The 15,604-nt window shown below is 36.5% G+C and overlaps 2 protein-coding genes across 3 annotated transcripts; one reads left to right on the forward strand and one right to left on the reverse strand.

The window, feature by feature from the left end:
• The first annotated feature begins 884 nt into the window (after window positions 1–884).
• Window positions 885–3,616, forward strand: si:ch211-222l21.1 (prothymosin alpha). 2 transcript variants are annotated; one of them, XM_051122773.1, is made up of 5 exons: window positions 885–1,066; window positions 2,176–2,268; window positions 2,572–2,638; window positions 2,726–2,805; window positions 2,902–3,616. In XM_051122773.1, exons 1-5 carry the CDS (start codon window positions 1,016–1,018, stop codon window positions 2,971–2,973), a joined length of 363 nt encoding a protein of 120 aa, XP_050978730.1. In that variant the 5' UTR covers window positions 885–1,015; the 3' UTR covers window positions 2,974–3,616. The 2 variants fall into 2 exon arrangements, with proteins under 2 accessions (XP_050978730.1, XP_050978729.1); XM_051122772.1 differs by having other exon boundaries at window positions 888–1,066; window positions 2,723–2,805.
• Window positions 3,617–4,974: 1,358 nt separating this feature from the next.
• Window positions 4,975–15,064, reverse strand: slc45a1 (solute carrier family 45 member 1). Its single transcript, XM_051122771.1, is given in 10 exon segments — window positions 4,975–5,194; window positions 7,597–7,822; window positions 9,383–9,588; window positions 9,673–9,849; window positions 10,059–10,212; window positions 11,829–12,709; window positions 14,082–14,306; window positions 14,443–14,535; window positions 14,634–15,003; window positions 15,005–15,064. Coding segments are annotated over 10 exon segments (2,415 nt in total). The 5' UTR covers window positions 15,059–15,064; the 3' UTR covers window positions 4,975–5,165.
• Between the last annotated feature and the right edge of the window lie 540 nt (window positions 15,065–15,604).

Genomic DNA, 15,604 nt, shown 5'->3' on the forward strand with positions numbered 1-15,604 from the left:
AGCTTGAATTCATCTATGCAAGCTCGGAGGCAGGTTCCAACCACACAAAACAGTTATCAAGAGATGACGTCAAAAGAAAGGTCAAGGGAAATAGTAAACAATTTGCAGTTTTCAAAAAGAGTATGACATAATGGCAAGCAAAACCAATATAATAATAATATTAATAATAATTCTTGAACAGCAAATCAGCATATTAGAATGATTTCTGAAGGATCATGTGACACTAAAGACTGGAGTAGTGATGCTGAAAATTCAGCTTTGATCACAGGAATAATTTACATTTTAAAATATATTCAAATCGAAAGCAGTTCTTTTAAATAGTCATAATATTTCACTATATTACTGCTTTTGCTGTGTTTTGGTTAAATAAAAAATACAGGCTTGGTAAGCAGAATTCTTTAAAAAAAAAAAAAAACATTAAAATTCTTAAAAAAAAAAAAAACTTTGATGGTGTATGACAAACAAATATACAGTTATTCCTCAAAAGCGAAAGAGAAAAAAGAATGTTAGGTTAATGAATTTAAATATGAATTCTATGATTTATATAAACTTTTCCGTTTACTAAATTTACACAAAGAGAAAGAAAACAAGGCACCAAAACAAAAAAAAAAACGTTATCAGAAATGTATTTAAGTCACAAGAATAGCTTGAATTCATCCTGACCTTTTCGACACTCAAAACTGTATTTTAAAAGACCGGGTAAAAGGTAAAATTAAATATTCCACCAATAAAACAAGACGGACGCATTACAAGCGGGGCGGGCGAAGAGGCGGGACTTTATAATACAATTGACATTGACTTCTCCAATCAAATCGAAAAACGGATTTACGTTACCACGCTCTTGTCCAATCAGATCTCAGTGAGGTTGCCGCTGCTCTCGACGCGCCTTTCAGTTCTCAGGTTCAGGCAATTTTGATTCACTCTTCCTCCTCACGTCCGACCGTGTCCTACCTCATCCCACCATTTCTAACGCTTTTCTCGGACATTTTTCTTTGAAACATCTCTAGAAACCACCATGGCTGATACCGCTGTTGATACAACCACCACCCCTGAGGTCACCGCAAAGGTAAGTTCAATAAAAATTGTGTTTTTTTGAAGAAATTTAACTTACCTGGTAATTAAAACATAGATAAAACGACTCACCAGCGGCGGATAAGTGTTCTTTCTAACGAGAAAACGTTAAAAAAAACTATTCTTTGAATAGCGGTAACTTATCTCTTTTTCCGTTTATTCACAGTTCGCGCCGAGTCGTGTTTAAATCAACGGTTAAATGGACAACCATTACGCGCATTTCATTCAAAAATAAGTCATAAAAAAAACTAGGAGGACTGAATTCGACATGTATTCCCATACGTAATCATATCCCATTAACGTTAAGTGGAGGGTTTCGGGGGGGAGTGAATTGGGGAGCCATCTGCCAGATTTTTTTTTCCTTTCATTGAAAATGTGTGTGTGTGTGTATATAAAGTCAAGGCTCTTGATCTCTGCCGCTCGAATAGGCGGGAATATCGCCGCCGCGTGCTGTAAATCGTTCGCACCTCCCGCCCCCAGTCTCTCGAGCACGTTGTCTTGGCGCGCGCTCTGCCTCCTTTTGTTTCCAGCTCGACGCGTGTGCGCGCATGCGCGTGCACGGCTCTTACCGGGGGGGAAAACGGGGGCAATGGGCAAGACGGCGCGAAATAACCTTAAGTGACCTCGACATGTGTGTCGGAACAATAGGTTTAATTCACGAAGGCGTGAACTTGAATTGATTGTCCATATAACAGATCTGTTGTGGTCCAGATTTCAGAGAACCTCAACGGATTTATTATTTTCCATTACAAATCGGTTCCGATTAAACACACACAACCTTTTTATATTAGTTCAAGTTGAGTTCCGATTAACGATTAGAAGGTGACCCATTACGACTACTTTTTTATGGAAAAAAATAAATTTTAAAGCCAAAACCTGAGGTGGTTTTCATGACCCTGGTGTTGGTTTGCCATTTAATGTATTTAAAGAGGCAGTCAGCCAGCTGGTGTGTGTGGTCTGTGGCTCATCTGTGTGCGTGGGTGGGGAAGAAACTCGCGGAAACAAACTTTCCCCTTTACTACCTATGAAATAATCACACGCTGCGTTGTTTATGCAGTCGGAGGGGGTTTATTTATTAACCGGTAAACTTGTGCTTTATTTCAGGACTTGAAAGAGAAGAAAGAGGTGGTTGAGGAGGCAGCGGAGGCTGCGAAGGAAAACGGCAGCGAAGACGCACCTGCCAATGGAAATGGAACAGTAAGCGTTGAGTATTTCCCAGCAGGCCTTGTGGCTTTTGTCCCTGAGTACCCGCTCGCCGCGCAGGTGTTAGAGGGCCCCCTCCCCCTCTTTCATCGCGCTGCTCTTTGTTTAGGGTTCGAACTGACTGACACAGATGCATCTTGTGCACGTGGTTTCTCAGCACATGGCTTTTACGTAACTGACTTTCCCACAGACTTGGGGAAATTATCGTAATGACACTTAATCACTAACATTGCTTGTAAATCCCCGAATCTTCTAGTAGCAGTTTCACTCATGTTTCAGTCTGACTCTGTGTTTTAGACTAATGGTGCTTCACATGAGGAAGAGGAAGCCCATGAGGACGAAGAGGGTGGGGATGATGAGGAGGGTGAGTTTGACTCAACCATATGTCATCATTACATAATTTACTAGTACAAAAACCAGTTATTGACATAAGTTTGATTTATAACAGCAGGAGAAGCAGAGGAGGAGGAGGAGAACGGTGCTGAAGAAGAGGCAGACGGGCAACCCGTGAAACGTCCGGCGGAAGAGGAGGTGGGTTTTGCTTTCAGATGCATTTCACAGCATGTTTTCTTTATCATCATCATCATTATCATCGTCCACGTCTAATCTTTGCTTGTCTGCTTTCAGGAGGCAGTCGAAACAAAGAAACAGAAGACAGAGGAGAACGGCGACTCCACAGAGGCTGAAGTCAAAGCCTAAAGTTCTCGCCAACCTTCAGTAGCTCTGTCTGTATGGTCAGTTTGACCTAGTAGAGTTTGTGCTTTCCTGTATATTTCACAGACCTTCTTTTTTTTGCCGCTACAAGACCTTTTTATTGCACTGAGGCCCGTAACATCATGACCCTGTCCCTTTTTGTAAGACCTTATTTATTGGTGTAGGACCAACATTAGAACCCTGTCTTAAAAGAAACTATGTTCACATTTAACAAGCACACATTCTACTCTGTTATTTGACCAGCGGATGTACACACAAGCAACTGAAAGCCTAAGGTTCTGTCATTTTCATGGGTGACATTTTTCCCATCCACTAAAGACCAAAGATGAGTTTTAAGCAGGGGCTAATAGACAATGTTTAACCTGGTTGTGCTGCTAGAAGTTAATCCCTCGCTTTGGCAGATCAGTTAACATAACAGATGGCTCGTATGAATGAGAGAGGGGTTCCTTAGTCAATGCATCACCCGCCCTCTTAACATGTTAATTAACCCCTTTTTAAATCTTGAAGGTCTTTTGTTCCATATGCATTTAAAAGGATTGTATCTTTCTATCCTTATGTACAGTTTTGGGGTTTTTGTTTTATCATTGTGTTTTATATGGGAAGTGCAGAATGAAAAAAAAAAAAACAATCTATAACAGAACTGTATGCTGGTACTGGTGTTCTTTCAGTCCTTCAAGCGAAACCTTTTTTTATTATTGTGTTTTGGTTGCTTTTTGACCACTGCTTTGTATAGTTTGGTTCAGGATTATAAATAAAAAAACAGTCTTGTCTTTTTAAAACTACTGCCTCTTGGATCTTTCTTTAACGTTGCGTTGGGGGTTGCAAAACTTTTTTTTTTTTACCCTATTTGAAACAAGATTGGACATGCACCAAATATGTGAAAGAGGACTGACCTTAACTGACACTCAAATTTGAAGAAAAAACTAGTTGTTTCTTGCAAAAGGGTTAAAGAAATGGCTTTCCCAAAAATAAAAAATTGCTAAAAGTTTACTTTAAAAGTTTTTTTATATTTGGAGAAATGTAGCATTGCATCACTTGCTCACCAATGGATCCTCTGCAGTGAATGGGTGCCATCAGAACTGCTGATAAAAACAATTAATCCACACCACTCCAGTCCATCAATTAACATCTTTTAAAGCAAAAGTTACACATTTATGAGAAACAAATTTATCCAGATGAATAACTTCAAACCCTTGCTTCAAGTCAATACGAGTCTTCTATCCTTAATATTGCTTTCTCCAATGAAAAAAAGTCATCTTGTCTTAATTATGAGAGAAATCTGCATAGAAAAAGCACCGTTTACAAGTAAAAACAGCTGTTTGTGGATTTTGTTGTAAGAGGACAACAGGAGATGAGCTTTTCTTTGGAGGAGCGTTATTTGAAATATGGACTAAAAGTTAAAACACCTTGATAGATTTGTTTCTTACAAACATAAAGCTTTTTGCTTTACAAGATGTTAACTGATGGACTGGAGTGGTGTGGATTACTTGTGCATTACTGTGATGTTTTAATCAGCTGTTTGGACTCTCATTCTGACGGCACCCATTCACTGCAAGTGAATGCAGTGCTAAATTTCTCCAAATCTGATGAAGAAGCAAACTCATCTACATCTTGGCCGTAGGGTGAATCTTCAACACAGTTTTATTTCTGGGTTAACTATTCCTGTAATAGGTTCAACCTAATCTCCATTTGAGATCCTACTGCGCCCCCTGCTGGTTAAAGTGTGTTTACTAGAAACTACACCAGTCTTATTTTGTACATATTTAAATCAGAACGACACCTGCAGCACAAAACCTCCGTCCTGTGACAATCGTTTAATACTCAGAGCATTTACCTGTACAATGCAACTTATTTACATCAATTTCCTTAGTGGAAGATCTGTACATGCTCATGTAGGTTACACATGACTGAGAAAAAGAATGTGATTATGAGGTTCGTCTCATTCAGTTCTTTATTCGCTGCCTGCTACCTGGAATTGTTTAAAGGTTCGATGTGCTGCATGTATTGCAAAGCGAAAGAAACAAAAACAAAACAAAAAAAGATGCTTAGCAATACAGGCGCACAATTGTGAGCGCTCTGGTGGAGAGTCCATATCGGTTGTCCAGATTTGTTGTGGTCACCGAACAATACATTCGGCTTGTTCGTCCGCACGGGGCCTGTTTCCATATTGCGATCACTCACACCCCAGCCTCAACGTCCGCTCTGCCTGATAATGACAAGAACGACTGTCATTACAACGTTCACGCCAGACCACAGGGAAGCAGGCATGAGAGCGTGCGTTCCATGACATGGCTCAGTAGGGGAACCATAAATACGTCATTTATGTTTTTCTTATCAATATGTCATTGGAGCGTCCACCAGTGTCAAGCCACGTTACGGTATGGCAAACATGCGAAAGGAATATTCCTACTCGTGTGCAGTAGGTAGCTACTATTCAAATGATGAGCCTATCATTTTAAAAAATACTATATGCAAACCGAAGAACCAATAGACACACACACGTTCTCTGTTTTACTGCTGTACAGTTCGAAACAGAGGCCTACAGTAAGGCATCAATGCGGCTTTACATGCAAACAAACCGAAAGGTCTTCGAACAGTTCATTGACGTTAACAGGATACATCTGTTTTGGATATGTGAGAGGGGTTTTTATTCAAAGCAATGAACTTTAACAATTAGCTGAACAGAGACCACATAAAGAGAGTTCGGGGAGCTATAAACACTTTTGGCTTCCTCCTTCACGAGGAATCGACAGTAAATAAAAAACAGTTCACATTATGTACAAGCCAGATGAAAGTAGTCAGGCATCACATGTACACAAACACACTTTCTCTCTCACACACACGCTACACGAGCTTGCCGTCATGCAGTCACTTTTGCAGCATGCTTACGTTTAGAAATCCGAGTGAGATGCATAGTCAAAATCGCAGCTCTTTTACCCTCTCTCACATCTCCAGTACTGCGTACGTGTGGCGTAAAGTGAGGAAGGTGTATCTGAAGCAAGCGCGTAGAGTCTGAGCTGTTTGGTTTTGTGTGTACAGGGTCCAAAATTAACTTTTTAGCATGTCTGACAACAGCTGGCGATGAAGTAATTTCAGTGGGGTCCAGAAGTCACTATTATTTTGCATTCTTTTCTCATTTTAAACAACAAAAGTGTTACAAATTCTTTGCATATTTTAATATTTTGATTTCTACTGTATACACTACCAGTCAAAAGTTTTTGAACAGTAAATTTTTAAATGTTTTTTAAAGAAGTCTTTTCTGATCTACAGCACAGCAAAAACTAACATTTTTACTATTTAAAATAACTCTTTTCTATTCGAATATATTTTAAAATGTAATTTTTTCCTGTGATTTCAAAGCTGAATTTTTAGCATCATTACTCCAGTCACATTACCCTTCAGAAATCATTATAATATTCTGATTTGCTTCTTAAAAAACATTATTATGTTGAAAACAGCTGAGTAGAATGCATTTTTGATGCACAGAAAGTTCAGAAGAACAGCATTTATCTAAAATATAAATCTTTTGTAACATTATAAATCACTTCTGATCTATTTAAAGCGTCCCTGCTAAATAAAAGTAATAATTTCTATAATTTATTCCCCCCCCAAAAAAAAACCTGTACTGTGACTCCAAGCTTTTGAATGAAAAAAAGTACTTAACTGGTTTAAATATTGATAATAATAATAATAATAAAATATAATAAAATATATAAATATATATAAAATATAATAAAATATATAATATAATAAAAACATAAAATGTTTCTTGAACAGCAAATCAGCATATTAGAATGATTTCTGAAGGATCATGTGACATTGAAGACTGAAGTAATGATGCTGAAAATGTAGCTCTGATCACAGGAAAAAAAGCAATTTAAAATATATTCAAATAGAAAACAGTTATTTTTAAATAGTACAAATATTTCAAAATTGTACTGTTTTTGATGTACTTTGGATCACATAAATGCAGGCTTAGTGAGCAGAAAAAGAAAAAAAAACTTGCTGTCCAAAACTTTTGACTGGTAATGTGTATACATATATATATAAAATAAAAAAGATTAAAAAAATTCACATAAAAATTAAAGTTTTCTTGTTTTACGTGAGAAAAAACAAAACAGATTTCATTCTGGTCTCAGACTTATGGGCCCCAATGTATGTATATTTTAGAACTGTTTTAAAGGATTTTTTAAATTGTATATCCTTCATATATTTGTGTCATAAAAAATCTGTTACAAAAACATCATGATTCTGCAACTCAAAACTTAGTTTTGATCAAATTTGTCTGGACTGAGTGCACTGAAGTTCTGTCAATTAAAAAAAAAAGTTCCAATAAATATCTGATGAAGTTTTCCACTAGAGAAAAAGTTGTTTGAAGATGCACGACGGATGACGTTCATTGATCTTTTTTTTATTAGAATTTCTCTGCTTTGATTCCCGGACATCAATGAGCTTTATCATTCTTGTGATCTAATATGTCTTGCAATTCAAGCAAGTTAGCAAACAGCTGTCCGCTGCTTCTGGAGTGTTAATTTTGGACCCGGTGTGTGAGAGATCAGGTCTAAATGTGCAGCAGCAGTGGCTGGGTCTCACTCTGGGGAGGCTCACCCTCGGGTGGTGGCAGATGGTACACCACACACAGTGAGGAGTACAGGCACCCCACAAATGACATCAGACTCGCAAAGTACATCACGCCCTGGGCCCCACCCACCAGCGATGTCAGTGGGCCCATAGCCACGGAGACCAGGATCTGTGCCAGGAAGTACTGGCAGCTGAGCAGGGAGATGTCCACCCCCATTCCGCGCCTGGTCCCGTCCTCTGATGAGCCGCAGAACTGCAGGAACAACATGTGGACATTCGTGATTGAGATATGGTAAACATACGTCCTCTTTTTCCCAAACATGTCCTCAGCAGGATTTCTGAATTGTCTGAGATGTCTGGGTTTTGGCTATTGTTTTCATACTTGCTGAAGGTAAAGACATGTCTATGAAAAAGTCACAAATTGTGTATTTGTCACCCTAATTGAGATTGATTAAGTCACACTGAAACTTTTAGGGTTTTTTTAGTTGTTTTAGTTGTAGTTTTTAATTTTTAAGATTTTTAATTTTGTTTAAATGTCATTTATTAAATTATTGTTTTTAATATTTTATTTTTACATTTTCAGATAATTTTATTTTCTGTTTTAGTCATTTTATGTGCCTTTGTCACTTCTAATCTTTTTGTGTCTATTTGGATTTAATCTATTTTTATTTTAGTTTTAACTTTTTTTCAGTTCACTTTATTTTTATTTTAGTTTTAGTCATTTTAATATTTCTTTTCGATTCATTTCAGTGAAGGCAACATTTTAATAGTTTACATTTTTTATCTAATATTTATATTTTTTATTTTATTTCAGCTTAAAAAACATTTTAATAGTTTTACTTTTAATTGCAGTCAAAAATAAAAATAAAAATATGTAACTTAATGAACATGCGGTCGAAAACCACTGACAATAATTTTAGGACCCTCAGTTCATGAAAACAGAAACATGCATGCATTGTATTGCATTTACAGTGGAAGTCTGTGAGATAAAATATTGACAAAGGGTTTAAAAGCAGAAATGTGTCACTTATATTTTTGTTTATTATAACAAATCATTATTTCATGTGCTGTTTGAACTGAAAAGTTGTATAAAATCTTTGTTCTATGTGTTGCCAACAACAATATTGCAAACATATGCTACAGACCTATTTCCCTGTTATATCTCTATTTCTCTGTTTTTTGTGTAAAAGTTACTATGTTCACTACAGTTGTGAAAAGAATTTTGCAAATGAGCAAAATTATGTCCAATTTTGGTACTAGTTCCCAGCTAACAAAAATATGTTCCAAGATCATTTTGCTTATGTTCCCATTAAGTTATGAAAAGTTTCTTCATTTTTTTAAGTTTTAAAAACTTTTTTAGTTATGCGAACGTTAAGGAAACATTCCATTCTATCAATTTTAAATGTTACTTTTGAAACAAGTTGTTATATTTTAAAAAAAACTGTTTGAAGTTCCAACCAAAACATTCAAAATTCAAACAAGATTTTTTAGAATGTTAAATATGCATGTCATAATGTTTGAGATAAAATTTTGAGAACATTATTAATAACCAGATAACTTCAACAACAAACAAACATTCTAATAACATTACTAATACGTTTGGTAATAACTTTGAGAGAACCATCAGCCACTGTTCTGAGAACATTTCCTGTTAGCTGCGTTCACACAAATAACATTTCATCTTGATGATGTTTTTTTGAATAGTGAGTATTTTAAAACCTGTACTGATTCCATGCCCCATAGACTTCCATTATAAGTGCTTTCCCATAAACATAATTATTACTTAGTGTTTCTGTTCCTCAGGTGATCTTACCTGTGGGCTCTGGTAGTATTCACAGAGCAGAGAGTAAGGCAGCGTACAGAGAGAAGAGAAGAGAACACCATAGGTGACGCAGAGAGACAGCACCACGTACAGGTTGGTGGAGAGAGTGGCCAGCCCTGTGCCCAAACCAAAGGCCAGATAGGCGAAAAAATACAAAGAACGCAATGAGAACCGCTCCTCCAGCTTCTCAAGAATGGCTGCAAGAGGAAACGATGGAAGAAAGTCATGGTAATGCACAGTCATCTTTGTTTATGCTCAAATTGTGTCATGCTTTTACTAACCTGAATAAAAAGCAGCACTAAATGCATAGATGCACATCCCCCAGCAGCCCATGCTGACGCCTGAATTGTAGCGCTTGTACTCCTCTGAATCGTGGTGGGCTTTTGGGTCGCCACCAAACACAACCTCCCCCATGAAGTCAGTGTAGAAGAGCAGCATCCCCTCAAACGATAACCAACCTGTGTCAGGCAACATTTAGGATGGAAGATAAAAGTTTTGGACATAAACACTTTAAACACTTTAACAGTCATTGCATATTTTTTCTGTTGCAGCTAAGAAATGTGATCAGAACCTTGGTTTCAAGCCTATGTGAAATAAACAACACAAACAAAAAATATGAGCCTCAGACATTTTGTATATGCCTAATGAAATGCAAAACCTTTATTACCCAGGAAATGGTTGGTGCACAGGCTTCGTAAACATGGAGGCATCCTGTAGATGGCGGTACAGAGCAACTTTATTGACATTTGAGAGTCTGCTCCTTCGTGGTTGCCACTGAGGTCACTGTCATAACGCATGCCATTCAGCAATATATTTGCCACCTTGAGAAAAGGGCAAAAACACGCAAAGGTTCAACTGCAAGTATACATAAAAAAGCATGTGTACACACTTAAAATAAAAAAGAGAATGTAAAAAGTAAAATAGTGTTTAAATACTAAAATTACTACAAATAAAACTGAAATAAAAATAAAGCTATACAAAAATATAAAAAAATAAATCTAATAAAAATAAAAGCACATCAAAACAAAACTACTAATTAAAATGGAAACTGAAAATGTGAAAATAATAGCTAACTCAAAATATAAATACTATAATAATATATAAATATATTAAAATAAGGAACATTATTTAAATATAGTAAACATTTATCAAATGGATTTGGAAGTACTACATTTTTATAGATAATTAAAAATATTGTCAAATTAGGCATAATAATTAAACAAAAACGAAAACTCAAATAAAAATGTTTAAGTTTCAGTACTAAAATTATTAAAATTAAAGCTGAAATAAACATAAAATCTAATTAGACGTAAAAATATTAAAAGTGATAAAGGCACATAAAATGACAAAAACTAAAACTTAAATTAAACCGAACATTTGAAAGTAAACGCTAATTCAGAAATATTAATAAATATATTTTACTACAGTATATAAATAATCCTTAAAATATAACTGATTTTCCGGTAATTGATTTAAATATGGTAAAATCTAAAATGGATTTGGGAGTATACTTTTATACGTAAATGAAAAGTCAAATTGGCAAAAAATAATTAACAAACAAAAATTTGAAATGTTGATTTGGCAGACAGCTGAAGTTAAGTTCAAGAACTAAAATGACTAAAACTGTAATAAAAATTCAAGCTAAATAAATATTTTAAACTGACGAAAATGAGAAAAGCACAAAAAATGACTAAAACTGAAACTAAAATTAAACTAAAAACTGAAAACAAAATTGCGAAATGATTCGCGATACCCTCTTTGAAGTCCCAATCTGAATCAAACGATTCGCAATCCAATCGAAGCGGTCACAAGTTTGAATCAACCGGAGCGGTTCCAGCGTAAATGACTCACTCAGCTGAATCAGTTTGTCTGTTCTTCCGCTTTTCGCGTCTTCAGCCATGTTTACACGACACTGTCAGTACTACTACTGGCTTACCTCGCTAGTTTTTTGACATTAACTGAAATAAGCGACACAAGGATGATGTTTACAAATAAAATATCCATATTTCCATTCCAAAGATGACATCCAACACAAATCTGCGAACATATTCAGGTGAGGTTTACTGCTAACTAGTGAAAACAATCCTCAAAATACATGTTAAATGGAAAGAATTTGTAGCTTAATTCACTATATTTATTTTAAATAGTTTGACCACTGCAGTTCAGTTGGTGACAGTTCAATAAGAAGTTCCAGTCATCTCATACCATTTAAGTAAATGTTCAGTTTATCAGTATATATTGTAATAAATATTTGAGAAATTGTTGTATCTGATTGTATTAGTCTATATAGAGTGATAGTCAATGTAAAAGAGCAAATGGGAAAAGCAGATGAACACACAACAGCATAACAACATAAAGTTAAACCTTGACTTTGAGTATGCAGTATACAGACCATTTGAATAAGGATAAATGTATTTATGTACATAAACTAACTGACCTGTTGACTGAAGGTGACCGTGCGTCTACGACCGTTGTCCAAGCCACCGCTTGGAGCAATTAGCGGGTCCTCCATTAAGGCCAGACTCTGGGGGCGCTTCAGTATCCCTGAGGCACTGCCTTGCTGTGACCCCGACGCAGCCTGTTGGCCCTCATTAGGCTGGTCGGCAGGTTCAACGGCTTGCTTTTGCTCATTAGCTTGCAACTCCTCAGTCACCACCAACTCTCCATTAGGGTGCAAGAGTTTGTTTTGCTGTGCGACTTCATTTGCGGTAGGCATTTCGCTTTGAGGAGGAGGGGGCGTGTCCCCTGGTGGAAGAGGCGGAGCCACCGCCTCAGGTTCTAATGGAGTCTGCTGTCCAGTGTAGCACTCAATCAAAACTCTGTCTATGTAGGAGGTGCCTAAGGAGGAAGCAAACTCATTAATGCCTGTGAGCGAGGTATCCCGACTGATGAAGCTGCCGTATTTGGGCGTCAGAGGACTCAGAGGGGAAATGGGGCTGGTGAGGCCTGCGTAGAGCCGTGCGTTGGCGCTGCTCGAGCGACCCAGTGGATCCTGGTAGCGGCAATTTGAGAACTGGCTGTTATAGAGGGCTTCCTCCTCGTCCTCATCGTCCTGGTCCGCAGCGGCTCCAGGTGGAGGCGGTGGGGAGGGTGGAAGAGGGAGATTGGGGCTTTTGAGGCTTCGGGTGCTTCTGGTTTGAGGCTGGGACTGGGGTAGAGGTCGCTCAGGGATACTGGTGAGAGTCATGGCCGTGGTTGCGGCAAGGGTTATGCTGGTGAACAGGTATATGACCCGGAGCTGGCCACCCATTGACCTTCCGAACTCAGTTTTGTCCCAGTTAATGCCACCCACAATGTAGCCGAAGCCACCGCCAAGACCTGGGTTAAATCAGAAATGCAACAGTAAAGTGATTTAGTGTTGTTACTGATAACTAAAACTATAAAAGGTGTTGGTATCTTTTTGGCAATTGAAATAAAGCTTAAATAAATAAATATAAATAATAGATGAAAACGTAAAAAATTAAATTAGAAATTCTGGCTTGGCAACTAGCTGAAATAAAATAAGTGTAAGTGCAGTACTAAAATGACTAAAATCAAAACAGAAATAAAAATAAAACTTTACAGACATATATTTAAAAATATAAAAATATTAAATTATTAAACACTATATTATTAATATATTATTAAATATATATAATGACTAACAATATAGTCAAAATAGCCAAAAAAAGAAATGTTGACTAAGTGAGATAAAGTACTAAAATTGCTACAACAAAAACTTAAAAATAAAACTATACATAAATATAAAAAATGACAAAAGCATGTAACAAAATTACTTAACCTGAAAGTAATTAAAATGAAAATAAATCAAAATTATCATTAAATACTACAAAAATATATAAATAATATAAAAACAACACAGATTTTTAGGAAATAGGTAAATTACCCAAAATAATAACAAACAAAAACAAAAATTAGAAATGCTGTCTTGGCAACTAAAATTACTAAGTATTGCTACAACCAAAACTGAAATAAAAATAAAACTATACAGAAATATAAAAAATGATAAATGTGACAAAATTACTTCAGCTGAAACTAATTACAGTAACTACAAAAATATATAAAATTACAAATATATAAATAATATGAAAATAACACGAAAAGTATGAAAAATATATATTTTTGAAATGCTGTCTTGGCAACTAGCTGAAATAAATTTGTTGAAATTGAAGTATTAAAATGACTAAAAATAAAATAAAAATAAATGACAGCTAAATGGAAATATTTTTTAAAAAGTAATAAAATTACAAGCACATAACAAAATTACTAAAACTAATATTAATACTGAAAATATTTTTAAAAAAGCTAATTCAAACAATTAATAATATAATAATTTATAAATAATGTTAAAATAACTCAGCAAATACTTTTATATGGAGCTGAAAACAGTCAAATTAGCCGAAATTATTAATTAACAAAAATTCAAAGGCCACCGGATTTGTACTTTATTAACAACGACAAAAACACATAGTAAAATACAATTACTAAGATTACAGCTAAAATTAAATTGAAAAGACTGAAAATGTGACAATAAAAGCTTATTCAAAATAAATATTATAGTGGTAGATAAATATTAATAAAATACCATATATTGGATTTTGAGAATTTTGAGAAAAAAATTAAGTCAAAAATCAAAAAAATGCTTTAAATGAATAGTTAAACATAACTAATCTCATAGTTTTTCTCGAACCTGCCAGAAGAGCGTGTATATTTAGGCCTCGGTCTTGGTCCTCTGGGCTACACACATCCATCATGTACGCATGACTGGGGTTGTCGGCTGAGTCGGCACTGAAGTCCATCAGAACCACGCCGCACACCGTCAGCACGATGCCCCACTTGTGATCGAGGGTGGTGTCCGCCACAGCTGATCCAATGTCCCGTCCATTCAGCACCAGTGTTAGACCCAGCAGAGCCCCTACAAACACACCAAAAAAGCAACATTAGGACTTTTAAATCAATTACATGAGTCTTAAGCTGTTTCAGTGTCACATATTAAACAGCAATGAGTTATAAACAACACAGAGAGAAATGAAGTTTGCAACTAAATTTACCTATCGCCAGGGCAAAAATGAAAGGTCTCCTGCGGCCAAAGCGAGATGTGCATCGGTCACTCCACGCCCCAAGAATTGGTTGCAGAAGGAATCCTAAAAATCATAAAAGAAGACAGACAACCAAACTTAACTCACACAGGTTTGGAAGAATATGAGGAACTGTTTCAATGAATCCTTTAGGATCTATTTACCTAAAATTGGACTGATGAACCATACTAGACTGTAGAACTGGTCGGGCAACCCCATCTGAAGTAGCACAGGCGTCACATATGCCGTTTCCATTGCGTAGCTGAACTCGATCCCAAACAAAATGCAGCCATTGAAGAGAAGCTCGGGGAAAGTGCGCCTCGGTGGAAGTTCGCTCAGGTCGAGCTGTTCCAGGGGACACGGCGTGTTCGGTGGCGGCGGCGGAGATGGCCTGATTAGTTTCCGTCGCTTCGGGTGCCTCTGGAAGTTGTTGGCTCTGTGACTGAGGTGCCGTGTTGTGGACGTTGGGAAACTAGATGTTTTGGACAGAGTGGGTCTCCAGGTGCCTTCCTGGGCAGTCCCAAACTTCCCCCCCTATAGGACTGGACAAGAGGGGGTCGCTCGGGGTGCCCATTCCAGGAGATGACATTCTGCTCACACTACAAGAGAAAAAAGCAATCTATCACGGCTCCAGCAAAGTATCAGCTGCACAAAGTGCTATTACACTCCTCCAAAAGATGGTTTTCGCAGTGATCCTCCAGAAAACTCTTCAGTAAACAGGTCTTAAAACAAATGTTTTTTTTCTTAATGTGAACCCAGCTAACAAAAATACGTTCTAAGAACATTTCGCTAACGTTGCCATTATGTTACGGAATAGTTATTTCTGATTCAAAATGTCCAGTTTTTTGATATGCAAACATTAAAGAGGTAGTTCACCCAAAAATGAAAATTCTGTCATTAATTACTCACCCTCATGTTGTTCCAAACCTGTAATACCTTTATTCATCTTCGGAACACAAATAAAGATATTTTTGATGAAATCTGAGAGCTTTCTTTTAATTTTTTAAAGCTTTGAGAATACTTTTTTTGCACAAATAAAATGAAAATAACAACTTTATTCAACAATTTAGAGGAAGAAGGTCTCAGATTACATTAAAAATATCTTAATTTGTGTTCTGAAGACAAAGGTGTTACG

This window comes from Labeo rohita, chromosome 11 (genome assembly GCF_022985175.1).
Source record: "Labeo rohita strain BAU-BD-2019 chromosome 11, IGBB_LRoh.1.0, whole genome shotgun sequence".
Taxonomy (NCBI): domain Eukaryota; kingdom Metazoa; phylum Chordata; class Actinopteri; order Cypriniformes; family Cyprinidae; genus Labeo; species Labeo rohita.